This window comes from Channa argus, chromosome 13 (assembly GCF_033026475.1).
Source record: "Channa argus isolate prfri chromosome 13, Channa argus male v1.0, whole genome shotgun sequence".
NCBI classification, from domain to species: domain Eukaryota; kingdom Metazoa; phylum Chordata; class Actinopteri; order Anabantiformes; family Channidae; genus Channa; species Channa argus.
This window is the reverse complement of record NC_090209.1, coordinates 6660946-6687505: the sequence shown is the minus strand read 5'-3', so window position 1 is coordinate 6687505 and position 26560 is coordinate 6660946. Positions and strand designations below refer to the sequence as shown.

Genomic DNA, 26560 nt, shown 5'->3' with positions numbered 1-26560 from the left:
GTCAGGGCTCATGCAGCTGCCTCAAGACTGTATAGTGACCCCTTAGAAATGCTCAGGATGATCCGACAGAAAGTAGCAGAAATAAGATACGTAATACAAAAAGGACCTGAGCTGTTAGGATGATTTTTCACTATCATTTTCCTCTTTCTGCAGATTCTGTCTGCTGTGACTCTATTCATCCTTCATGCCACATTTGAGTCCCCAGCTGTCGTCCACCCTGTGTCTCACTGTCGCACTGCCATAGCCCAGACCTCTTACTCATCTTTCATGATTAGCTTGCATGACACAGCAACACCAAAAAGGATTAGACAAACACATTTGGAGGAGAGGTGATTCCTCTTATTTCGGAATATAGGTTAAAAAGATGCGAACATGCCCACAATACTCAAAATCACAGCTTATGGTCTTGCTAACATTTACTAATTAGTGAACCACTTAACTAAAAACTACAACTGAGTAGTAACATTAAATATTAACTAGATTTAATTCATCCTCTCGGTGTCATAATTGTCTGTACATAATTTCAGGGCAATCAACTTTACAGACATTTACTAACATGATGGATTTACAGAAGTTGTCAGCTACAGAAGATGCTTCTGTTTTCATTTATCCAAAAACAAAGCATCAAAGTTTCACTGAACATGAAGTAATGTTAGGCCCAAAAGCAAAAAAAAAAAAAAAATGTACTTCTTCTTTTGTTGTGTGAAATTTTCCAATTGAAAACCTAGAGTTCCTCCTTCTGAGAAAAGTGTGTCAGTGACAGGAAACAGGCCTTAAGGGGGTTTTGTTTGTTCTCTGTACCGTGGAGTCACGAATCAGCAGCCTCTTGTTGTTACAGTCGGTCGTCGCTTGATTTCCCTCAGCGAAGTAGATCATTCATCATTTTCAACCCCAGGACGCCAAGTGATATGTAATGACACTGGGACCGATTTGGTGTCGTTGCTTTATCTCAAATCTATGGTCAGTGTTGATTTTTCTGTGCAGGACAGACCTAATCAGCACTAAACCTTAAGTGGAGTGCAGACAGGTTTTTGGGAGAGAGGCTGTCGGCTATGGTCTTGTGAAGCTGAATGTGCTGCATCATTAAGAATAACATTTTCTAACCCTGTTGCCCCATGCTCAGGTTTCATAAAATTCCCGTGAAGTGAAATCAACAAGGGTGTGCTGAGATTATTGGATAACAACTCGAAATGAAACACCAAAAATAATAACAGGAAATTTGCAATAAAAAATACTCTTTCATAAGGGACTTTTTCTTTTTAAAAAAAAGGTAAGATTATGAAAGGTGCATTAGCTTTGGGCTAAGCTGCTAAAACATGGCTACTGACAGTAACGTATTTTACTCTGCCACCTTGCTCAAGCTAAAGAAGAGCTGTGTTTATACATGGGGGCTAGACAACTGAATAGAAAAGCTGCAGGAAAAGCTGATAACCTACCTCACGTATTTTACAGTCCACATTTTATCTGAACATCATAATACTAATAATAATACTTTTATTTATAAAGCACTTATCAAACAGAGTACAAAGTGCTGTACATTAAAAAGGAAAATAAATATAATGAAATAAATAAAATCAGGTTAAATATAAAATCAAAGAAAGCCACAAGGTAAAATAGTGTGATAGAATATACTATTTATACTAAAACAAGAATCTCACATCTCAGCAAAGGCAAATCTATAAAAATGCGAGCATGTCAAGTCTGTCTGCTGGTGTTCATTATTTTAGAAGTGCAGAATATCTAATATCATTACACACGATTGGTTTATGAAAAGAATCACGTCATCATCCATCAATTGTCACTTTTCCCATTAAAGAAACTAAACTCATCTGTGACAGGCATACAAGTAGGAAATCAACACTGATAGAGTAGAAGCAGAAGAGCTGACGGCAGTTAAATGGGAAAAACTCTCCGTAACAGTAAAACAAAGAATCTTCTGTCCTTCTCTGAGAGAACAACGGTTGGACAGGCAAATTTGCCGGGGCTAATGCTTTTGTGGGCCAACAATCACACTTGCACATTCAAGTCTCCCAGTGAAGATGGCGTGTGTAGTACCTGCTTTTTTTTTAACATTTAGGAATGCAACGTGGCACAGAGAGGACCTGCAGCTCAGCAGGTGGTAGCCAAACAATTCTTCATGCTTCCCCTTCACTAGGTACTAACCACAAGCTGGTTGCCATGGAAACAAACATCAGCAAGGGACAAAAAGACTTAAAGCTACTCTCAAGCACCCGGGGCTATAATTGTGTCAGGCATGACCTTTGACAATTAGTCCATTTAAGTTTATCTGACTTTAAGTAAAGCTTATAATTTCCTCCTTCTACAAACTTTTAAACATTCTTCTCGCTCAGCAATTAGCTAAGGTCTGTGGTGGATTTCAAGTCAGCAACACTGCTCATGACAAGAAGAAATCCAGCTTAAAGCTAGTTTGCTGTTCAGCCACAAATCTGCTGGCGTAACATGCTCTTGCAGGACTAACTCTATATCAGAAATACAAGGAAATTCTAAATTTAGCATAATCCACACAGAGACCGACACCGACACGACCAAAAATATTTAAAAATGCCCTGGACTGCACCTGAAAGAACATTTAGAGCAGCCCTTTAACACGCCCTGCCAGTATAAGCATTTTAAACTGTTTTCATTAGGAATAAAATTATAATACAAAAATATTTTTTTATCCTTTATTATTTAAAAAGCTCTTTAATAGTTTAAAGAACATTTTCCAAGTGAACCCAGCTTATACAGAAATGATTGCTCTTCCAGAGCCTACAATAAACTTCAGTTTCAGACTTCAGTCCTTCCTCAGTGCCCAGGATTAGTGACGAACAGGAATCAACAAGGTAAATCAATTCATCCTGATGGGAACATGAATGAATGACTAAATGTAATAGGATCCCTCCAATATTTGTCGCCAACAGTTTTATTATAAAATAACAAATGCAATTTGCTGAATGAATACAGTATGTGAGCCTGAATAAGGTCTTAATCACATTGACACCTACAACAACACATATTCTCACAACACAGACCGACACATAAGGCCTTGAGGAATACTGAACAAGTTCTTGATAAACAACACCCGGGGCAGTAATGAGTATCTCTGTCAAACAATACTGCACATGACTAGATCTAGAGTGTACACCCAGTGAGTGTGAATGAGCCCATTGAGGGAGAAATGAGCATAAAGTGGCTGAATGTCCTCATTTAGCTGCGGTACAGTGGGGTACAGTGTATACAGTTTGAAAACACACTCACACACACACACACACACACACACATTGGTACCACAGCTATGCTGACTGCTAGGAAGCCCTACGATATCTATCATATGCAGCAACAAAATCAGATCTGTTGTTGTCAGTGTCTTGATTACTATTTAGTTTATGTAGACATTTAACCTTGTAACGTTTTATTTAATTAGTTCAATATCATTTATGTTATTATGTATATGGGTAGAGAAATGTTTTTGAAAATGTAATTACAATATCACACCAACCAACTAGAGACACAGATGATGTCTCTATAACAAATACAGTAAACGTTATTGTGACCCATTTGTTTCTCTCTTTCTGGTGATATTTTCTACCTCATTTGCTGATTAGTTACCGTGTTATGAACCATAACATCTCAGTGCCACTGTCCCACATGAGTGCAGCAACACACCTGTTGGAGCAGGCTAAGGTGGGATTACACGTTTATTTTATATATGAATAAAATGTGTCAACGATTGGTAGAGCCACGGAAATTAGATAATTAATTGCAGCTCACCTAGTGCCTCCTCTGCCTGTTCATAGATTGCCTGCCACTGGCACTGGGAATATGAATGTGAATGTCAGGGTAAATATGCATGGTGGACTGACTGAGTAGGCAATGAAGAGCCCTCTGATTGGCCTTCATCTCCTGTTTGTTTTGCTGCTGGCCCTGGAAAGGTACTCAAATGGCCTCCTGTTCTCAAGTGGCTCTGCCTTTGCAGTCTAATCATCTTTTGTCATGCAAAGATTTGCTTTTGTCAAACAAAAAGACTTTTTGCACAATATCCGAGACAATAAACACTAGACGCAACATCATCAAAAATCAATAAGAGAGAAATGCCTTCCATTATAAAACAACAACACTGGGTACTTTTAATTAGGTTTTGATCAACATACAGCCTGCCATTCTTTAAAGTGAAGGAGCAGTTTATATTCTGTGTTATTTAAAAATGACTAAAAATCTTCAACATACACAATCATTGCTTTTATGATCCAAATACACTGTTTTGCATTGGGAACCACCATTTCTGTTTACTTGGGGAAATTACATTTTCAAAACAGCTGACCAACAAACGTCACATGTAATCCAGTCCTACTCAGACACGAAAACAATGTGGGTCTTTCCAGTTGCTTGGTATTGAGCAGGTTTGACAAGCATTCTTTCAAACTTTCTATGAGATACAAGCAGCAGTATTGTGCTGGTTGCCTGAAGGTCCTGTCACTGAGGTTACTGGGTGAACATTCGGTCCATCTAAGATGCAGGTCATAGCTCTGTTTATTTCATGATACAACACTTCATGAAGCCACAGTATGTCATGTAAGGCAAGTTTCCCCTAAAAACCAGAGACAAAGGGAAAGGAAGGCTCAGTGTTGCAATATTATGGTCAAATTTAGCTAAGGAACATTTCCTCAATAGCATCCGACACGGCCAGTAAAAGGCTGTCTGCGTGTAATAGTGAAAGAAAGGACCAATAAAGAAACCTAACACAAAACAACTGCAATTCAGTGGCAGTTCCATTAGTATTTGATGGCCAACTTGCAGTTTAGAACATGATGTGGCAAAGATGACTAACCCCACAGAGAACAGAGGGGCTGCACACCCTTCAGTGAATGCCTTCTGAATGGGATGAGGAGGGCAGAGTGTATTAGAGGTCACCTGCTGATGTGAACAATCAGATTGACCTATCGAAATGCCAAGTGCAACGGTGTTCAAGGGCAATGCTAAGAAGCTACTGTAAGCTTAACCATTAACACAGAAAGAGCTAATGCCCAATGCAATGTGCAGTCATCTGAAAAATTCGGAAGAAAGTGATGAAGGTTGCAGTTGCATCGCTTAAGACAGCAGACAGACACCCTGGTAGCGCATTGAACTCAGGTAGTTAAAGACAATTCGATCATTCATTAGTACTAAATAACGTGTTTATTTCCGGGTAAACTTTCTAAGGAATTACTAGAAAAGTATGGACTCATAAAATAAATTATTACCAAAGTTCTCCTCCTCCTGCACGGATATCCCACCCACATTGCTTGCTTTGGCGTCTCTGGCTCGACATGGCCCACAGCTCCAACACACTCATATCAATTGCTGCCGTGCTTAATACAGTGAAGTTTACTGCACAGCCCAGTCCAGCCATGACTACTGTCTCCACAGCCGACAGTATATTTTCAGACTCTCATGAGGCTCCCTTCCAACACTTATCCTTGATAAAGTCAGTCAGGCATGCTGTTGCACTGGGGCACCTGTTCACCTTCTGACCATGAAAAAGTTGTTGACTGACTGTCTACTGTTTCTGCAGAGTCTGACGCGGGCCACAGAAATATGCAGCATACAAGTATTTTTTCCATTTCATATGGAAAATAATAAATGCTCCACAACTGCAAAGCATCAAAAGTGAATCACACACAGACTACACATGTATACATACTGTACAGCAGCACAGACATAAACAAACAACACGGGGGCATAATTGGGTTGTTTCTTATAGTGCATGATAGAATTCATTCTTTTACAGTAGCTAATAACTTTCACATCTATCACACATCATCACCTCTGTCCAAGCTTCAGTAGCAGCCCTTCATGCCTATTACTACTTTGCTGCAACCTGAACCTTGTGTTACTTTTCTCTCTGTTAAATGTGTTACCTTATCTTGTTAATGCTTTTACATCTGATATCTTAACAGTACTGTGCACAATGTAACCTTTATTCAATCCTTATCAAGAAGCATCAACAGCAGTAAAAGGTCCAATTTACAAGAGAACGGCACAAAAATGTCAACAAAGACATTTACGAGAAAAGCTGTTGTGACAGACCTAACGGCATTTCAGTGCAAAAAGCAGAATCATGCAGAAAGGAATACAGACTGAGAATCTCCACAGTCCTCAAAAGGGTAGAAATAAACCGATCCACAGTCTTTTAAATGTAAACTGGAGATCGTGCTTTATTATGAAATTTCATTCTTACCCTCCATAGGCTCCAAAAGTGAAACTCCTCTTTCTCTGCGGCATGCCGGCTAATGGACAGCAGTGAGTCAGTCAACTCAGTGCTGAATGGAGCCAGGACTTGTGTCACTTACGCTGACTGAGCATGTGGGTGTGTGTGTGAGTGTGTGTGAGTGTGTGTGTATGCTTTGCCTGCCGTATAAATTCCACTCCCACCGGCTTTGGCTCACGTGCCCTGCCTCTTCCTAAATCACACACCTCCTTCTCAAACAGGAGAAGAATCAGCAAGAGGATGAAGGAAGACGAGGGAGGAAAGGGGGAGGGGGCTAAAGTGAGGGCTGCTGAACATGCCAGTCTCCCAGGGAACCAGGATTGCGGTGACAGCCTCACGGAGACAACACTGGCAGGTGTTTCAATCGTAATCCCTGAAACCAGCACTGACACAAGCAACATAGAAAATGGCTAGAGCCCAAATACAGAGGAGTTCTGGGGAGTGTGATGGTTGTCTTAAACCCAGTCTTGCAGCACTTGTTCTACCTCTGGAACACAGCTGGTTAAACAAGCTTTCGACGTCACACAACAGTTCATCAGCCCTCACAGATATCCCAATCACTCAGCCTTGCCTTGAATTAGCAACTCCACTCCTGCACAGTGTAGGTGAGGACCTTGAAATCAGTTTCTAACCTGTTCATCTCCCTCGTAATTCTTTTTTTTTGAAAACACATCACCTGTGGCGTCCACACAAAAGAAAGATTAATGTAACACAGAGTTACACTGCAGTGCTATTAGCCGCATTGATTAAACTGAGTAAATGTCTGGACGCAGAGTCTCTCCTCTAGCAGTCTGTTGAGTCTGATGAACTGGCAGCAGTGTCAACAATGCATTAATGGTGTGAAGGACTATTGAATAAGGAAGGACTGCAGTCTCTTATACCAGCCAGCTAACTGATAAGACATTCACATTGGATGAAGTAGAGTCCTGCTTTCAGGGTCATTGTTAGGCAGGGCAGAATCAGCTGTGTTTGAGGTTTGTAGTCAGTTAAATTTACTTAAAATGTATATGAAAAAAATAATAAAAATCGTACCCAGCAAGGTCCCCAAGCGTCAAGTCAAGTCTTCATCCAATTAACTGCAAAGCACTGACTGAGCAGATGTGCGCTTAATTAATGAATGAATGTAACAAACTATACATTACAAACCACCCCCCCCACCCCCACCCCCACCGAGCCTGCAATTTTCTAAAAACATTTCACCAGAGTCCTTGAGTGACTTTGTTGGTCATGGACCTCACTTTGTCTCCTGGCCATTTGGTGTGTTTATCTCACTGGACAGATTTCAGCCTGATAGAGACTTTATTGATTAAAGTGCTGATTTGATCAATGTTTTTTTTTTTTGTTTTGTTTTTTGTCTTCAGAGGCTGAAGCCAATTTACATGATTTTATCCCTACTGTTTTCACCATAAGGTTGACTTAACTATTGTTACGTTAACATTTTCATTTCTCTAATTTGTTCATCTGCAGCTGAACATTGTATTAAGTGATACATAGCCAATTAAGGTAACCATGCCAACAAGCTAAGGGAAGACAACCATGTTAGCATTGTCACTTTGAGCATGTTAATAATAAGGTACATTATAAAATTACCAAAAACATTATATAGGGCCCATTGAAGAGACACACTCTCGGTCAAATATAGGTTTTGTTAAACCAAAACCTTTGGCGCCTGATTTCAGAGACTATTACATGTGGTGATGACAGTACTCGTCAGCATAGTGTATTTTTGGTAGATTTATTTTTAAATAACCAATGATTCATTTTTCTAGAAATCTAAAGTTACCTAAATCATTCTGTCATTGTGTCTCACATTCCATCACCCACTCCCCTCCCCTCTATAGGCCTGCTAACCCTCACATTACGATTTTAAATACTTGGATGAATGCAACAGCCAGATACAACCCTAGTGTGTGGGGCGTCTTCAAACGACATATCTAGCAATGTAGCAGATGATTATGGTTTATATTATATACGCTGTTGTGCATAAAGTTGGAATAAAATATTTTTTACATCTTCTCATGAAATTATTATGATAATAATGGGGTATAATACATAAGAAGACAAGCTTAACAAAAGGAAAAGTAGAAAACTGACAAAGAATTTTAACGGTATTTAAAACTGTCACGTTAAAAGTTTTTTCGTTGTTGTAGATGTAGACTGTTAAATACTATGAGTGTATCTTATTCACTTTAAGCAACTAACTAAAGTCATCAGTTGTCAGTTCTCAGTCATCAGTTCTCACTACTCGTTTAATCTTAACAATCTCAGATCCTTGGCACAAATGCCACTCTATTGATTCAGTGCATCAGTCTTGGTTCTACCTTTACTGCCGTCTCCTTTTCTGACAATTCAATTAGCTAAAACAACTGTGGTGTGTGTAAGGCATTCAAATGGGTGCAGCCATGACATGAAGCCTATAATAAATACGTCACCTCAATGCCCGGCCCTCCAAGCAGCTTTCTTCTTTTGTCTTTAACGATGTGGATGGGCAGGATGAATCTTGGGAGGACAAAAGAAATAGAGATCCCTCCCTGATGTCCATTTTATCAGAGCTGCAAAAAGTACGGATACTGCAACACCCAAAAAACGCTCACCCAGCCAAAAGCAAAACACACCTCACAGTTGACAATATGCTTGTAGAGAAAAGACCCTCTGCATCTCCCCATGTGAGAAGCACATTGTTCGTGCCACCTTTTTTTATATAGGGCTAAACCAACCACATTAATCATGATCATAATCTTAAATTCTAATAACCACTATTTCATAAACAAATACTGATGTATGCTGTTATTAAACAGATGTCGGATGTCTTCTCTGACTTGCATGTGTGAAAGGGGAGCAGCAGTAGTTTGGCCAATGTGAAGGAAAAGTTGGTATGTGTGATAAATGAGGAGTGAGAAGTGGACAGAATTCATTCATCCTCCGATGTGCTTTCATAGAGCAGGAAATTTGCTTCTGAGAAATAAATCAGTGTTGTGCCTGTCAAGCAGATGGTGATTAAAGAGGCAAAATGTGCAAAAAAGCCTTTGTTAGAGTGGTGCATCGTAATTTATCAGGTCAGTTGTTTTCTTTTTAAAGAAATCGAATTGTTGTGTTGTATGTGTTTGAGCCTGGGCCAAATGATAAATCAAGTCTTCTACAAACCAAATTGAGATTTTATTAAAAATAGGGCTTTTTTGTTTGTTTTATTTTTGTTATTTGTTTTTCGGCAACACTTTAATCTGTATTTAAAGTTTGGTTTGGTTTATTCTCTCAACATTTCTCTGGTTTCAAACCAGGGCTCCATATTCATAAGCCACTTAATAAAGTGCAAAGCCATCTCTTTAGGAGGAAGGAAAATAAGGTAGCTAAGGAAACAGCACAAATACATATATCCAAGAAATAATAATAATTCATAGCAAAAGATTTTCATTTGTGGTCAAAAGGATCAAAGGGAGCAAATTTGTCACATAGCTGGAATAGTTCCTTTAATGACAAGAAAAACATACACTCACTGGTCACTTTATTAGGTACCTGTACCTTAGGTACCTGTATGATCTAATGTAACATAGCTGTCAGAAAGGTGATAATTCTACTCTCGAGATCAGAGCGGGTAGTGGAGTGGTACAGGAGTGCATAATAAGATGAGGTGGTCCTAAAATTTTGGCCTCCTCATTCATTTTAAATAGGGTGGGCCAATTATAACCTTGTAAAAGTACAGTTCATGGCAGAGCTGCTGTATTGGACTGCATTAGGTTGTACAGGTGTACCTAATAAACTGGCCACTGAGGGTATGCATATGAGAGAGGATGGGGTCCTACACTGGCACATTGTTTTCCACCTGGAACAGTTTGAGCTATTTCTCAAGACAGATTCCATTGTTTGTGTTTTGATCACTGGATGACAGTTAGAGGCTTGTTTGCAAACCACACCCTCACGGTACTGATGAAGCAGATTAGTGTTTGACTGACTATTCATAAGCAATAGCTAAAAATGTTCCTTCATAGCACAATGTGAGCTAGTTCTGTCGGAATGACGACAACAATTAACAGACATTATTGAATTCTAATTTTCATGTAGACTAACACAGACTGACAATCGGGGTAACAAACCCAATGTCGGGGGCAAGAAATCAATGTCCACTGCATTGCAGCCCTCTGCATGAGTTAACAATGTTACTTTGTGAACTGACTGTTGCCAGTTAGCTCAGAGAAGATTCATGTTTCCATTTTTAATATATTTTTTATTGAATATGGTATTTAGCCAGATGGCCAACATACTGTATTGCAAGGGGAGGTAAACAGAACATGTTCAGCTGGTAGAGGTTCACTCATAAACTCACTAGGATTAATTTGGTTCCAACCTTCAATATACAATTATGATATTTATAGTTTAAATGAGTAGTAAAAGTATTACCATTGTATTTATTTGGGCTATGAGAGGACCTCAACTTTGGAAGGGTAGGAGCAGAGCTCGTGAACATCCCCATAAGCAACAAGGTTAATCATTCCACAAAATGTATAGATTGTAAATATTTTCCAGTTACTTGACCGAACAAGGAGGACCCATGTGCTTGGATGTTTGGAGAAGGTGAGTTTGCTGAGGAGGGGGTGCCACGCAAATATTTGAGGGAAGTGAATATTCAAAGGGAAATTGTGCTTTGAAGTATGAGGAAATAAGCCAAGCATTATCTCTGCCAAAATTTCGTTTTCATCACACTTTTCCAACTTCAGCAGCTGACTGGGCACTAAGTTCATGACTAAAGCCATGACAGACATTATTATTTAAAACCATTTGTTGCTCCTGGCTGAATTCAAACTGATCGTTGACTCGCACTCGACAGAGGAAGGTCTTTTAGTACTTCATGTCACTTCACTTTACTTCACTTTGTCGTCACTTCGAGAGAATTGAAGCTTTGTAATAAGTCGCTTATTGTCCTTTCTTCTGTTTATGTTGAGTTTATTTCAGTTTCACATACCCTGCTTGATATGTGGACAAACATGAAGATCCCTCCAGAAAATGGCCTGTTGACCCAGTTGAAAAAAGTTACAGTTAGGGTTGTTGTTGACAATCTTACTGGGAGGAGTGGAACCATCCTCCTCCCAATGAGGTCACGTGGCCCTAAGGCCCCTGGGAGCCACTACAAACAGTCTTACACACACACTGTGGCCTTTCATAGCCTCTCACTAGATGTGCAGGATATTATAGTGGACACAGCAGAAGAAAAGAGGTGTTGTTGCAATGTGCTTGAATCGAATCATCGCTGTCCCTTTTATGCTTTTTACTTTAAATGCAATTACCACTTCTCTGCATTGTTCTTCAGCCTGTAGTGGGTGAAAGAAGATAGATTATTTACATTTTTGTGTTTATTGATTGAGCCATCTCATTTATGATTTATAAGTTATATTATCTAAAAGGTTAACCAGAACTTATTAATGGGGATGGCTTGCTTGAAGTATTAGCTACAAAATCAATTAATGATGGTATTATTTCTTCTTCAATTATGATCTGATGCAGGATGGTGGGTAACTGTGATAGGGAGATGTTGCTGTTTGATTTTTGTTGCAAAGAAAAATCTTTTTCCGTTATAATGGATCCTCAGTACCATGCATTTCTCCACTGTGTCCTGGACAGATCTGTGATAGATGATTCTCTGGGACTGAGAAGGATTTTGTCTTCATGCCAGGTGATCAATAGATGACTCGCCACTGCAGAGACATACTTGGCCCAACACCACTCAACTTTAAATCCCTCATTCAGTGGAGAAATGCCAAAAAGCTAAAGGGCAAGATTCAAAACCTGTGCTTTCGAATCATGGTATGAAGAGCAAATTCAATAGTTTTTATTTCAGCTAATCACCACTGCGGTGATTGCGGTTGTTTTTAAAAAAAATTGCCATTTACATGTTATGAGGGAGATGTTTTGCCATGTATATGTCCATGAGTGTGCATTTACTACTAGATTTTAAGTGATCCTCATTGAGAGGACAGAGTAACAGTGCCCTCTCCTGGTGTCAATAGTATTACACCGTCAGCTCCAAAACATCCGTCCATGCATTATCTGAGAGTGCTTATCCTGTTTAGGTTTGCAGGGGGGCCGGAGCCTGGAGCTGGAGAGGGGGGGGTACACATTGGACAGGTCGCTAACAAAGAGACATACACAGACAGACAACCATTCACACTCATTCACAGCTACAGGTAATTCACCACTTAACATAACATGCATGTCTTTGGACTGAGGGAGGAAACCGGAGCCCCAATAAGAAGCCCACGCAAGCACGGGGAGAACACGCAAACTGCACACAGAAAGGCCACAGCCGATCTGGGATTAAAACCGAGGACCTTCTAGCTTTGGAGCAGCATAGATAACCACCCAACGTCGTTGCTGCCCTCCAGAAAAACTACTACCTTGTAATTTACTTTTTAACAAATTAAGCAGGTGATGGTCAACTTTAAGTTTAAAAGACATGTAAGAAATGTATCAAACATGCTCATTTAAATGATCTTGTTCTTTCTAATTATGATTATATTGTGGTTGGACCCGTTTAAGTTTTTAAAAAAGAGGGGAAGATTGCAGGTCATCTTTATGCATTTGCATTAAAAATCTAAAGTCTGATTTAAAAGACCATTTCAATTTTAGATGAACTGACTTAAACGCAACTAACTGAACTCTGGCATTGTGTTCATGTCTGCTTTTTTGCGTGTATGGAAAACTGCAGATGTCTTCACAAATAGAGACCAAGTTCTGCATGAGGCACACTGAAAAAAAAAGTACACTGTGGTGTTATAGAGGGCAAGAGTGTTGATGAGTCAGGAAATGTGTGCTTAGTGTCCTGCAGTATGCAAACTGAGAGTCACACCAAGCTAATACATATCTGCAATACAGTTTAATATAGTTACCTTCCAATTCTGTCATAATGGCAGTTTCACAGCCATGTTTCTGCGGAAGAATCATCACAAATACACTAGATTGTGTGGTCGATTTGCCTGTATCTGATCTTAAATGTCATGGTAGATAATGTAGATAATGTTCATCTTTTATTTTAACTTTAGGCTCAAGTGATAATATCAGATTCAGAAGATTTATGAATGTTCATACTGTCTGAAGAAGGTGGGGCATTTGTTAAGGATGCTGAGTGCTAATGGAAATCAAATTTTTCTCTAATCCCTGATTTTTTTCCCTATATGTTTTAAGATGAAAGATGAAGAACAAGTCACTGTACATCCAGTACAGTACTGGTTGTACAGTGACTACAGGCAGCATGGGACCAACTTTTCACTCTATCCCATGTACTGTACATGATCTGCCTATGAAATATTAAACTGTCCTTCTTAGTTTTATCTATGTACTTCCCTTTTAACGTTTAACGGAAACACACCATAAAATAGAACTACATTGACACATCTAATTTAAACCCTTTTACTTCAAGAATTTTTTGTTGTTGGTCTGGTGTTCATGTGCTCAGAAGCTGTGGCACAACTTTTCAGCGATGGTTCTTTTTCAGAACCAGTATTTCTCCAATCACCTTAATGAACCAATTTAAAACTTTTCATACAAGATTTGATTCCAGACAGAACTAAACAAACATCCACACCACAGGAGCTGAAATGCAACTTAGTACACATACACATGATGACACACACTTTGCTGAATATTTATAAGAATGACATCAAAGAGCATGGATGTGAGGTACAGAGCAAACCAAGTCCAATAAAACTCGGTGATTATGACTAAACATGCTGGTGGGTAACAGCAAAAAGGCAACTTATTATTATTAAAGTCTCAGATAAGAGAAAGGGAGTGGGTGACTCATTCAAAGCCCATCAAGTACACTTCTGCTTTGCAGTCATCCAGCTGACATGCTCCCCTCAGGAGAGAATACTCATAAATGCTGTCTTCAAATAAATAATACAAGAGGGACCAAAATGATGCACCCGATCTTTAAAAATGGCCTTTAAGTATCAACATGAGGATTTAATTATTGTTTTGTTGTACCTATCAAGGCACAAGGCTCAAAAATTACAATATTACAAAAAAGGTTACAACACAGTGATTGTTTTATGGAGGAAATGTTTCATTAAAAAAATAATAACAAGCAAAATCCAGCTGCTAATGAAATATTACTGCTGTCCAATCACATGACATCTGTTCCTGTTCCCATCAGTCAGACAGCCTCACAATGACACAATATGCCCTCATTTACTGCTGCTTCTCATCCTTTGCCCACTGACTACGTTAATTGCAGCACAGGCTTGTACTTCAGACATCACAGACAGGGCTGCAATTTACAAAAAGATTCAATAACAAGACAAGACGTCAAACTATAGCATAAATGAGCAGAAGAACAAGTACACTGCAGGGCCTAAGGGGCATGCTTCACAGACGTGCATGTTTAGCAGTGCCAAAGGAGGCGTATTACATGTATGACGATGAAAGAGCAGAGTGTCTCACAAGCAGCTAGTGACCTCACATAAACCAGTTTCTGAATAATCCATGTGAAATCTGGTGAAGCTTGTTCAGAATCTGACTGGGTGAAAATCTTTGCCTTTTCTGGTGTTTCTAACGATGCAATAGAGACTCACGACTAATGAGACTAAAAAGTCCTCTATACCTTCGGCTATCAACCTGAATAACAGAATAAAACAGAAAAAAGGCTTTAAATGATTGCATTTATTCCCGACAGGACAGCTTCAATAACAAGAGTCAGACTTGCAACTACCCGGGATTCAGTCAGAAACATCCTGCTAAAATAGCAGGATCAAGAGTTTTCTTGTTGTTTTCTCTGTTAGCTTTGTTTACAGGCTCACTGTAGCACTTCACCAGCAGAATCAGCATTAATAACAAGGTCAACAAGCTGTAGTCAAGCTGGGGAAAAAACTAAATGTGTATTAATTCACATTGGCAGAATTCACTGTCACTCAAGAAAACCTTTATCTTTATAAGTGTGACATTGATTTAATATAACTCGGAAGACAAAATTGCTACAAAACAATTTGGACCATTGATGACTTAGCCTTATTCATACAGACTAATTACTCTCATCATGGGAGATCTGAAAAATGATTACTCAAACTGTCCCACTCCAGGAGATTGGCAGTGGCCAATTAGTCGCTGCCCAGAGGCCTCTCTCCACTGCTCATCCTGCCTGACTTTGTATGTTAAAAGCCAAAACTTATTATTCCAAACCCAGCAAGACTATAGTCCATGTACTTTTTCACTATTGGTTTGAAAAGGGAATACAAATCTCATGATTTATCAAATATGCTGCAGTTTGACAATACTTCTGCAGAGAATAAAAATATGATACCGTAAAAACTACACAGGTCTGTGTTTTATCTGTGGGGTTTTCTCTTGCTGTTTTGCAGTTTTTCAAGGCAGAGGAAGGGATGTTATCCACAACAGGGAAATCTTCCTGCCCGGAGCAGAAATCCTAATGTTGCTCCGCTGTAAAAGTGAAAGCCCTGTTACATTTAATAATAGAAGAGGCTGCTGTGTGGAGGGACTTGCTGTCAGAGCACACACAAACCTCTAAGTGCACAGCCTCCCACTGCCAGCACTGTGACAGACACAGAGAGGCACTCAACTGGAAGCAAAGAAATGAAGGAAGGTAGGGTTGTACAAAGAAAGGAATGGAGAGGTTTAGAGGTGTGGATAGAAAAGTGGAGGTACAGTAAAGAGGAAAAGGAAGGAAACTGCAAATGGAGTGGTGTACAGCTGGAGAAATCCAGGATGGAGGCAGGGAGCCACTGAATGAAAGGATGATATGACTGACTTTAGATGCTAAAATCTATGCAAGAGTTTTATTTTAGGGATGGTTTCTCCATTAGTGTAAGCAAATCTAAATGATAAAATCTAATAAAACATGTGAAATGGATTCTGCCCTGCAAATTAGGTTTTAGTACATTGAGGCTTAAAGCTTTCTTGGCAAATACATTAACACATTTCAGCTGATATGACAAAAAAAATAATCCTGTCAGTTTCTGCTGCTCAGGTGCAACTTTTTTTCACGGAAGGCACAGCGCCATGAAATGCACTGAAACACCAGTCAGCCCTGCAGAAATACAGATGCACCACTAAAGATCAAATGAGGTTTTTAACAAACAAACGCTGCAGCATTTTCAAATAGGCAAAACACATTTCCAAGTACCCAGCATCACGATTCAGTTCAATACTATGGTCAAGGATTATCAGCCACTTGGAACCATTACTGGGTATGATGGAGTTTAAAATAGCGTGCTGGTGTCAAGGGAGACTCATATAATGCTAAAATCGAACTGCATGAGATACTGTATCTGTAACACAACTAAGACCAGCTCACATGACCTCAGAACAAAAAAAAAACACACTAATAGAGGAAGTGAATCATCTCTCTGAATAACTCCAAACAGAAAGCCTGTACCGTCAGCAAATGATATGGCTCAGTTTCCACTGCATTGTAGGGGCAGAGTTTCAAAAAGAAACCTTGTAATCCCTAAAACCTTTTTCTTATATAGGCTAATTTTGCAAAAATAAAACACCAAATGTCAGGCCACTTGATGCTAATGTGATTCTGATATTGTGCTCCAGTGCCTTTTAAATGAATCACTTTGTCCTTCATTTTTAATCATACAAGTTTACACTGAAAGGAAAAAGTAAATAGGAAGTACAGGGACTTAATCATTTATTAGGATTCTCAAATCTACAGAGGGACAAAGTTTAAACATACAGTGACGATTTTGTTTCATGACAAAAACAACAACATACTCAGAGCGAATTTAACATTAGGTGCCATCTGCAGTTGGCAAGCAGCATGCCAGATGAGCAGTCCATTAGTCATGCTGGGGGGTCAAACTACGCACACGCAGCGTGTTGCTTTGAGGAAACAGGAATCCTGCTAATCACTAAAAGAAACAATAACTCTCACCTGTGGACTGTGAGATAATAATCTGTCATCAAAGGTCAGGCAAATCTAGGGGGTTTATAAGTTGATGAAAAAATATAATGCATCTCAAACTGGAGGCACAGGAACAGTCATGAAGGAAATTATGAAATAAAATGTCACTGGTTGAAATCTTGAAATGAGGATAACAAATAACATCTCTTGATATTTAACCCCCTTTAGGTATGTCATTTAATCCTTTATATTTTTTCCTGTCTTTCTTATTAGTTTATTCATATTTTAGGGCTGTATCTTAAGTGAAAGAAATCGGAATTTTCAAAATAAAACATACTCATGGTATTTACTTTCTCATCACTACTGAACTAATAGCTTTTATCACGATATGAATAATCGTGACAGAAATAAAGCACAACAGTTTATTTTCTTACCCCGCCCCGCTGTGTGGGGGACCCAAGGGTGCATTCCAATATATTTATTATTTACAAAGCGAGGTGGAAATGGCGACTTGAAACAGGACAACTCGCGGTCCAGAAGGGAATTTAGCTTTTAGGTCACTTAAAGTAAAAACACAGCACCCCTGGCATAGTTGTAATGATTTAATATTTACATACATATAAAGACATATTTAGAAACAATCTTATATCGAGGAACTAAACTTTGGGATGTTCTAGTCAGGTGTGGGGCAAAAGTAATGCTTAGAATAAACGACACAGATCACTACCACACAACGATGAATATATGCACACAAACGGAGAAGGCGCTACATGGAGAGTACGACTAAACTTAACCAAAACCAAATAAGTGTTTGTGTTAAACTTGCACCACTGCACACGTCGGCTACATGTTAACAATCGTTTAGCGTTTTTCCGGTCAAATGATGAAGCAAATCATGCGGACAGAGAACAGTACCTTTGCTGCGGTCTTCAGAAAGGCGGCTGGAAGTGAATGAGTTTGTGAAGCAGAGTACGGTCGTGATGAATGGATGCTGCGCTGCCTAGCAACTAAACAACCAATTAAAATAAATGGGAAAGTGACAGTGAAAATATATTCAACCGGCACAAATCACTAGATGTATTTGTGTAAAGGCAATACTGGATTGCAATAATATAGTAGATAATTCAGTAATGCTAAGTTATTACTAGCATTACTGGATGAGATACCTACAGCACGAGAAGGATCCTTTATATTGTAACAGAGTGGGTAGTGGGCATGATACAGGAACTATGATGCATAATGCTCAGAAGGGATGTAAATTATGTTTATATTTAATGACTCAGCAAGCAAGGGGAGCGCTTGGACGGTCCATTCTGTGTTGTCACAGGAGACAGAACAGACTTGAACAAAAATAGATTTAAAATTCTTTATTTGTTGCAATTGTGCGAAAGTAGCTCAATATTGCTCAGCATTTTCATTCCACTTTGATTCAGACACAAAGCAGAAAGTGCATTAATCTTGTACCACAGCATGTTTCACTGAATGGCATGGTCTCTGAGCAGCCGGTAAGACTACGGCACCCTCTAGTGAATTCACCGGGTAAGTGGGTCACTGCATGGAGCACAGACCTGCCCTGTGGAGGGAGTTGTGTAGCACCTTCTTGGCTAAAACGAAACCCTGTTAAACGAAAAGTTCTCAGTTTCTCAAGTTTTCACCAGGCCTAAAATATGAAATTCTATTAGTCACTGAGGAGAGCACAGCTCTCATCGTATGTGAGACATCTCTTCCAGAAAGGGCGTCTTCCTGCAGCCTGTGCACAGCTGATCCATCCACAGAGGAGCCTCATGCTGCAGAGGAGTGCGACGGGGGTAGAAAATGTAAGTGAGGTCATAGTTCAACAGACAGCTTAGGGAGGCCATATAGATGTCTGAGAATCGACACAGACGCCTGGAGAAGTAGGTGGGGTTGTGACAGGTCCTGAAAATGCTGCCGAACTGAGGGTTGAACATGTTTTTTGTCATCACCCTGGGATAAAAAAAAAAAAGTTAATAAAACATTAAAGTAAAATGTACACTTCAAGTAAGTGTGCACTTATAATTAGAAATGGAAGATTCCTTCAGAGCAATTAGCCTATTAACAACAGCAATTAAAAAAAAAAATGTAAGAAGACTCAATTAAAAGTGAAGTTCTCATTCCAACATAATGTTGTCTGGATTTTTATGGATGCATCAAGATATTAATGATGCAGCTGCTTGAGGTGGAATTAAGTGTATTTCTTATACATTCAACTTTCATATTTTATATGCTCAAGTATGGAGTCCAAAGCAAGTAATGCTTCTGTGAAGTACAAGCCCCTCAGTACTGCACTGAATGCTAGTGTTTTAATATATGCAGCACTGAACAGACATATGATAAACGCAGGGTTGTTGGGTTCACTGGGCGGTGCTCAAGACTGACAGAATAGTTAAGATAATGACCCTCACCTCAGTTCCTCTCTTTCCTTCTGCCATTCCTGAAGAATTAGTTTACATTCTGGTTCCTGATGTGTCTGGGATAAATAATGATAAACAAATGATAAACACTGTTAACAAATCAAGATCTACTACATTACATGCAGATGCAGCTGGAAAGCTACAGTGAGGACATATTTAATACAAGCACATATAGTTCGGTACAAGTAAAGAAAACTGATCTTGAGTTCAAACAGTAAAAAGACAAAAACAAAACAAAAATCCCTATAGCTTGTAGTTTTTGTAATAAACATTTCTAACACCATTTCTGTGCCTTGTTCAGAATCATGACTCGACAATTTAAGTCTTCCAGATTTGTCAACATGTCATCATATTAGTTGAAAACCTAATGACACATAATGTAGCTAGAACTGAATGACAATGCAGATTGTGGTTTTCCCTCAGCTCATTGAGCAATCTGAGGTTTACCGAGTACGAGTAACTGCTTGCTGAGGTCACCTTTAACCAATAAGACTTTTGGAATGGAGTTGGTTTTGACTAAAACATGTTTTCGTTAGTCAGATCTGGTACTTGGTGTACCCATGAGTGAAAATGGAGTAAAAGCTCAGAACAATTCTGGGATTAACTTCTTACCTGTAGGCGTTCCATCAGACCAGTTAGAGCTTGTAGCCAGGTGAGGTTTAGTGAATAACGGCTTGTGCTCACCACTCTGGTTTCCTGCACCAGCTCGGGTACAATAGCTGCTGTGCGCCAGCCATGTCGCAACATCAGGTCCTGCAGCAAAATGTCATATTATTTTGTCAAACCCAACCTTGTGTGACTTTATAAACTTCAGTAACTATGTTAAATATAATCATTTATATAGCTATGTCTTTCACTCAACAGTATTTGCACCATGTACTGCCATCTGGTGTTGAACATTTGGATTTTGTAGGCCCCATCCAGCCCCACCCTAATGCCACATAGGACTTTTTCAGAAGGTGTGTCTAGACAGTATTGCTGACTGGAAATTACTCTAATACATTTAACATTTCCATTTACAACAAATTCCGTGAGCAGTGCAGAACTAATGTAAAATGCACAATACAAATTCATTCTAAGCAAAACTTAAAGTTAGTCATTATGCAGATCCTGAATGCTGAGACTCATAAGTGATAGTGGTTCCCAAATTTGTGCCACTTACAGCCAAGTCACTGTAAAGATGATCTCCAAAGTAAAGAACCTTAGATCCTCTCCAGCCTGTCAGTGTGAGAAAGTCAAACAGGTTTCCCTGCAACACAAAAGAGCAGCACAGACCTCTTTTGCTTATTAAGACAAACAGAATGCAACAAGCAAAAACGTGCAACACATACAACATGTAAAAACACAGATCTGGATCAAACAAATTTCAGAGTTGTGAGATAGTAGTCTTACTGACCTGTTTGTAGATCTGTCCTTTTTCCAAACTTTTTATCTTTTCCCAACGTAGGTCTCCATTGCCATCCAAGCGTCTGAAAGGCCTGTGAGAATAGGGGTCAAAAAACACCAGTGTAAGAGTAGCACTTCTCCTCCCCCCCCCTCAAAAAAAGCAGAAGTTAATAAATCAAATTTGATGTGTTTTTGGAGCTCTCACACAAACATTTCCCAATCTGTTAAGATGTTTGCAATGTTCTCCGAAACATGTACTCACTTGATACAATCAGTGAAGAAGTGAGGTTTGTCTGCCTGTACAATGACAACATCAAAGAAGTCTCTCCAGTCCTTCCCTACCATGTGTTTCATTCCTTTATCCCTGCAGGCAGAAAAAGAGCATTAGTATAACAAATTCCAAGTGAACTGCTTACTCATTAGAAGTCAGAGTGGACTTGCACTTACACAAAGCTGAAGGGACTGTTGGTAATGAGGAAAAGTTTCTTTCCCTTGCTGACTAATCGATGCAACACAGCATCGGTCTCTTCGCCTCTAAGAATGAATTTATCTGTGAAGAGAAGGAAGGAAATCTTGTGTAATGAGAATGTCAGTGCAAATACAAATGGCACAATAATGAGAAATTCTTACCCAGGTCTTGCATGATCCATTTGTACATGTAGCCTTTAAGGTGAACCATGCCAATTGCTTCCTGAAGATTTAATGAGTGTTATAATGTTAACAGACTTGAAGTTAACAGATCTGTGCTGTTTATTTTGTGGATTGTTTTCTGATCTAGTATGACTACTTCCTGCTTAAACACTGCTTCAATCTAATACTTTTAATGTTTCTTTTCTTTTTGTTTTCAGAGCCGAGTTTATGATAAAGTAGCTGACACGCTGCAGTGGCCTGTAACTGGAAACAGCTACAGCTAGAGGAAAAGCAGTTACGCTCTTCCCCTGAGACAACATTTTAGCTGAGCTCAGCAGATTCTACAGCCTCCAACTGAGAATCACAGTCTGTGAAAACAGTGAAATGCGACTGGATCTTTGTGTTTCTCTGCGTGAGCTAAAGGGTGAGGCCACAGCTTAAAAACAGTTTGTGTTATGTTTAATACTGTGACAGGGAGGGGTAGATGCTTACTGAGACGTCCTTAAAGAGGTGAACTGGATCATATTCAATGTCATTGGTAATGAAGAAATCATTTGCCACAGCCAAGAGAGTCATCTCAGGAATGGAGAAGATGTCCATAAACTGCTTCACCTTTGGTCCCTGTGTTAAAACAAACAAAAAAAAAACATTCAAACACTGCTCAATAATTGTGTTTGTGAAGGACACAGTAAATGTCTGCAAATGTCTGAGTCAGACAGCCCTGACATTACCCGGACTTTATCCTCCAAGCTCCCCAGTACAAAGTCTGGGTAATGTGAGTGAGCCTGTGTGTAGACTGAGCACACTGCTCAATCCCAAATTGTCAGGGGGACTTAAAGCGTGTGGACGGGTTTGCTGATGATGTTTCCACAAGGCCGCTGCCATACTCTTCATACTTTGTTAGACTGGCATGGCTTGGATATGCTGTAAACAAAAACCTGTGTTACCTGCAGCACACTTTTTCTTTCATGTTCTGTCTTCTGCATGTTTTGTCCAGGCACAACCTCTCACTGATATCTAGTGAAGTTTTTCTCCATGTGATATTTTTTCCAATTCAGACAATTCCAATGTGTTACTTGTGTAAAACAACAATTCTGGCCAATGTCCGCACCCGATTCTTCAGACATTGTCCAGATTTCATATATACTTTTACTGTAAAGTATTAAGTTTTGCATCAGTTTGTGGCTGTATCTCAGTTGTCCACGGACCACAGGGTCAGGGGTTCGATCCCCGGTCCCAGCTGTCGAAGTGCCTCTGGGCAAGACTCTTAACCCCTAACAGCCCATTCCCCTCCCCAGCTGTGCAAGTTTCTTCAACTGAACTTTTAAAAACAGACCCAAGTGTCCAAACGAGATGGTTAGATAATTAGGAAAACAGTCATCTTAAACTTTTTGACTGGCAGATTAAATAGAGATTTCTAATTTTTATTCAAGATTAAATGATGGATATTTAAAAAACAAACCCCCCAAAAAATTATTGTGTTGGACAGATGGTCAGCTTTTTAGGGACGAGGGCAATGCCTTTCAGCTGATTCATGACGACAATAGATCAAATGAGATTACAATTTTCACCACTGGGATTTATGCAATAGTAAGTCCTGAATTACACCCTAGCACAAGTGTCCTAGATGGAGTTATAACAGATGTCCCCACAATTTTAAGAAGCACTTTTTGATGCAAATACCTGCAAGCCAAGAAGAATAGCTCCAATAAATGTCAGGTAACTCTCCTCACCCAATTTTTAATTTAAAGTTAGCGGAAACACTCAAATCCATATGCTAAAATTGAGCCGGACATAAATTATCTACTTGTATCAATTTTATTATACAATAATATAATCAGTTCTTCTGTTTAAAAAAAAAAAGACAAAAAAATAATGAAAATCTATTTCACCTTTCCATAGAATCCACTGTCCTGCTGCAAGGGGATATGGTAGGTACCTCCAAAGAGCTGAAGGACTTCTTCATCTGGGACAGGGCTCAGGCCCCTGGGAACATCAAACATGGATGAATGCGCAAAATCTTAATGACACACATAACATTGTCAGACAATGCAGCAGCAGAGATGTGGATAGAGAAACTGAATATAATGAACATAACATATGGATTAAAACTGGCAATGTAAAGGTTATGACTGTTAGCAACACTGCCTATTAAAATTTTGACAATCTAGATGCACAGATCAGCATTAACACCATACCGATACACTGTTCCTGGTTGAATGTAATGGAAGGCATCTATCTTCATCAACAGACCCTATGTAGGGGGAAAAAAAAATTGTTTTACTTGCAATTAGTCATGCAGTAAAATGTAAATACTTCTCTTGCTGCATTGGGACATGTGTAATAAAAACAATTTACCTTCTGAATGTCATAGTGAAGTCCCCGTACAGCAAAGTTGGGAATGTAATCATATTTGCGGATGCCCTCAGGGTACTGACAAAAACAAGAAGAAGAAAGATTTCATCTGAGTGTAAATGCAGAGATAATGGCCATGTAATTGTTATCAATACTGTTAAACATACCTTAAATTGTTCAATGAGGAAGCTTCTTGCTGTGTTGTAGATCAGTGTATTGAGTGCATTCGAGTACTGAGCCAGTGTGTAGTCATAGTCAAAGCCATAGATGTCCACTTCAGAAAGGTTGACCTCATTGTTGGCATAGATGGTGGAGGCATTGAGGAGGTTACACGCGCCTGGTGGGATCAGGTCTGATGCAGGAAGAACACATGGGAAACCCTCATTCAAGTCAGACAAGTTTAAAAAATAAATAAATCAGCCCAACTTAAAAGGCTGAGAAAGATAAAAGAAGAAAACACAATGCACTGTTTACATTTAAGAGAGAGGGCGGGTTTAGGCCATTCAACTTTCCCTATTGTAAACTCTGCTTAATCTGCTTATTTTACCTTTGTTTTTAATCGGGCGAAGCTGGCAAGCTTCCCAGAGGTTGCATAATGTCTGCTTCTATGATGTCAACTGGACTAAGTCAATTCAATAGGGCCATTTGGTACAAATCTTTTTTTTTTTTTTTTAAAAAGAAGACTTGAATTTAATTTACAGCAATTTTCAGCATTTCTTGTAATAGTTAGTTTTGTTTAACATCATTTACTGTGATCATGCAGCTACCACATGGACACAGATTAAACAAACAGTCTGCCAATGCCCTGACTGCAGTATGAACACAGGACTCTGTCTAGAGGAGAAAGTGGGCCATGGCTTTCTGTCCTTGGTCAATTCAAACAGGGCTACATGCATTTATCAGCCCTGAGGCCCCTTTCCCTCCCGCCATGCTACTGCTGGAATGCTTCTTCACGTGGGAGTCACATTTCAAAAGATTAAATCCAACTCCCAAGTCTAACTAAGAATCCATGACCAGCTTTAATTATACCCAATTAAGAAAGGAGTTCAAGCCTTGCAAATTGTGTTAAGACTATATAAATATTTAAATTAATATGCAGTTTGTTTTTTACTACACAACATTTTGTAGTAAACATTTGGGCCTGTTACTCCACAATGTTTCCAAGCATAAAAATAAAAAATATATAAATAGTCCAATTAGTTACTCAATTAGCTAAAAAATGAAATTGTAGTTTACATGTTTTTAATACTAGCAATCATATAATCATAACAACAATAAAGCCAGCTGCTGTGCTGCAGAATAGGTAGCTTCTAAGTAGGTAGGCACTTTTTTATACTTCAACTTCATTTTGCTCAAGTACTTTTATTCGGGAAAGATGTTTGCATTAGGTTGCATCTTAGTCACTTTTTACAATTGTTAACTTCACTAGCATGGATCCCAAAGCTTCTTCCACCATAGTAAACACACCAAAAGTAGGGCTGGGCCATGCGGCCAGTATAACAATAACTGACTTTGCAACATTATATGTAAAACAATAAAATACAAAAACGCAAACTGATTTAACTTTACTGCATTGTATGATTTAGACTTTTCACAAAGCTTCTGATTTCATTCCAATGCCTGCCATGCTTCACCCTGCTGGAAACTGGTGATTGTCATGCTAATTTAAACAGCAAGTAGCTTGTGTGTCCAAACAGCAAACGCTCCTTGACGTTCTGTCAAACGTGGACGACATGAAACGCAATGACATCAAGCTAAATTAGAGCTGCGCCCTACACCTTTTTCAAAGTTTGCTAAAAATAACCGTGGACTGCAAACGTTACAGTGGAAAAGTCGACCCTAAAAAGCTGCTTTCCGTTGACGTTAGCTAAAGTTGGTTGGCCAGTGGTCGGGAAAATTTGGGGAGACAAATGCACCCTGACTTCTGACTGTTCAGTCGGCTGTTACTTGTTACTGACTTGGGGCTTCGTTTAAACCAGCTCACGGTTCTTTACCCTGGTAAAGTGTTGCACAAGTCGTCACTTGTAACAGCATAAATGTGGCATCCGCCCGACATGGCTGTTTGGAAAGAGGATGACAGCAATCTCTGCTCAAATGCACAAAATGTCTTCGGTACGTGGCTAACGTTTAAGTTCGCTGAAAGCAGGAGCTCTGGTTGCTACCGTACATTGGGGGGACCTGGAGACAAAGGGGGGCCCTCTGCTTACCGTGAACCAGCCGTTTTGTGTCACTGTAACGAGCCCACAGATAGGACCTCTGGTCCTCAGGGGCTGCGGTGGACGTGTATGAGCGTCTTCTCACACCAGTAACACCAGGAGCACCCACGGGCTCCTTGGTTCGCTTCTTCTCCCTGTTCGTACATCTGTGGGGAGACTCGCTGGCCGATGGCACGTCGCCATTGGGCCTGTCCGAGCCCCAACTTTGTTCTGTTTTTTCGCGGCCCTGCGGCTGCTCTCCTCCTGAGCCACTGCATGTGCTAGAAAGTCCGTTAGCATTAGACGGCCTAGCAAGAGGAGGAGTACTGCTTCCCCTGGTCCATAGTGTACGTGTCAGAGCTGCTCCCACTGTTTTAAAAGACATTTTTTTTTCACAGTAAACAACCTGTGTGAAATCCCCTGCTGTTGCACGCTGGAACTAGCAGCAACAGATGAAAACACA

At 39.6% G+C, this 26560-nt stretch overlaps 2 protein-coding genes across 11 annotated transcripts in view; both read right to left on the bottom strand.

The window, feature by feature from the left end:
- The window catches only part of LOC137139366 (rap1 GTPase-activating protein 1-like), a 47076-nt gene extending 28776 nt beyond the window's left edge, over positions 1–18300 (bottom strand). For 2 of the 10 annotated variants that reach the window (XM_067526497.1, XM_067526518.1), the window contains exon 1: positions 6218–6418. In XM_067526497.1, coding sequence (XP_067382598.1) covers positions 6218–6261 — 44 coding nt within the window. In that variant the 5' untranslated portion in view covers positions 6262–6418. Of the gene's footprint in view, positions 1–6217; positions 6420–18014 lie in introns of those variants that run through there. The other 8 variants (XM_067526495.1, XM_067526502.1, XM_067526506.1 and 5 more) reach the window with 7 other exon arrangements.
- Positions 18301–18451: 151 nt separating this feature from the next.
- On the bottom strand, positions 18452–26560 carry nt5dc2 (5'-nucleotidase domain containing 2). Its single transcript, XM_067526519.1, has 14 exons — positions 26110–26560; positions 24070–24254; positions 23906–23980; positions 23746–23801; positions 23440–23533; positions 22040–22168; positions 21548–21608; positions 21365–21467; positions 21180–21281; positions 20928–21009; positions 20694–20780; positions 20144–20284; positions 19523–19587; positions 18452–19064 (listed from the first exon to the last, which is right to left on the bottom strand). The coding sequence occupies exons 1-14, from the start codon at positions 26480–26482 to the stop codon at positions 18803–18805; spliced, it is 1815 nt and encodes a 604-aa protein (XP_067382620.1). The 5' UTR covers positions 26483–26560; the 3' UTR covers positions 18452–18802.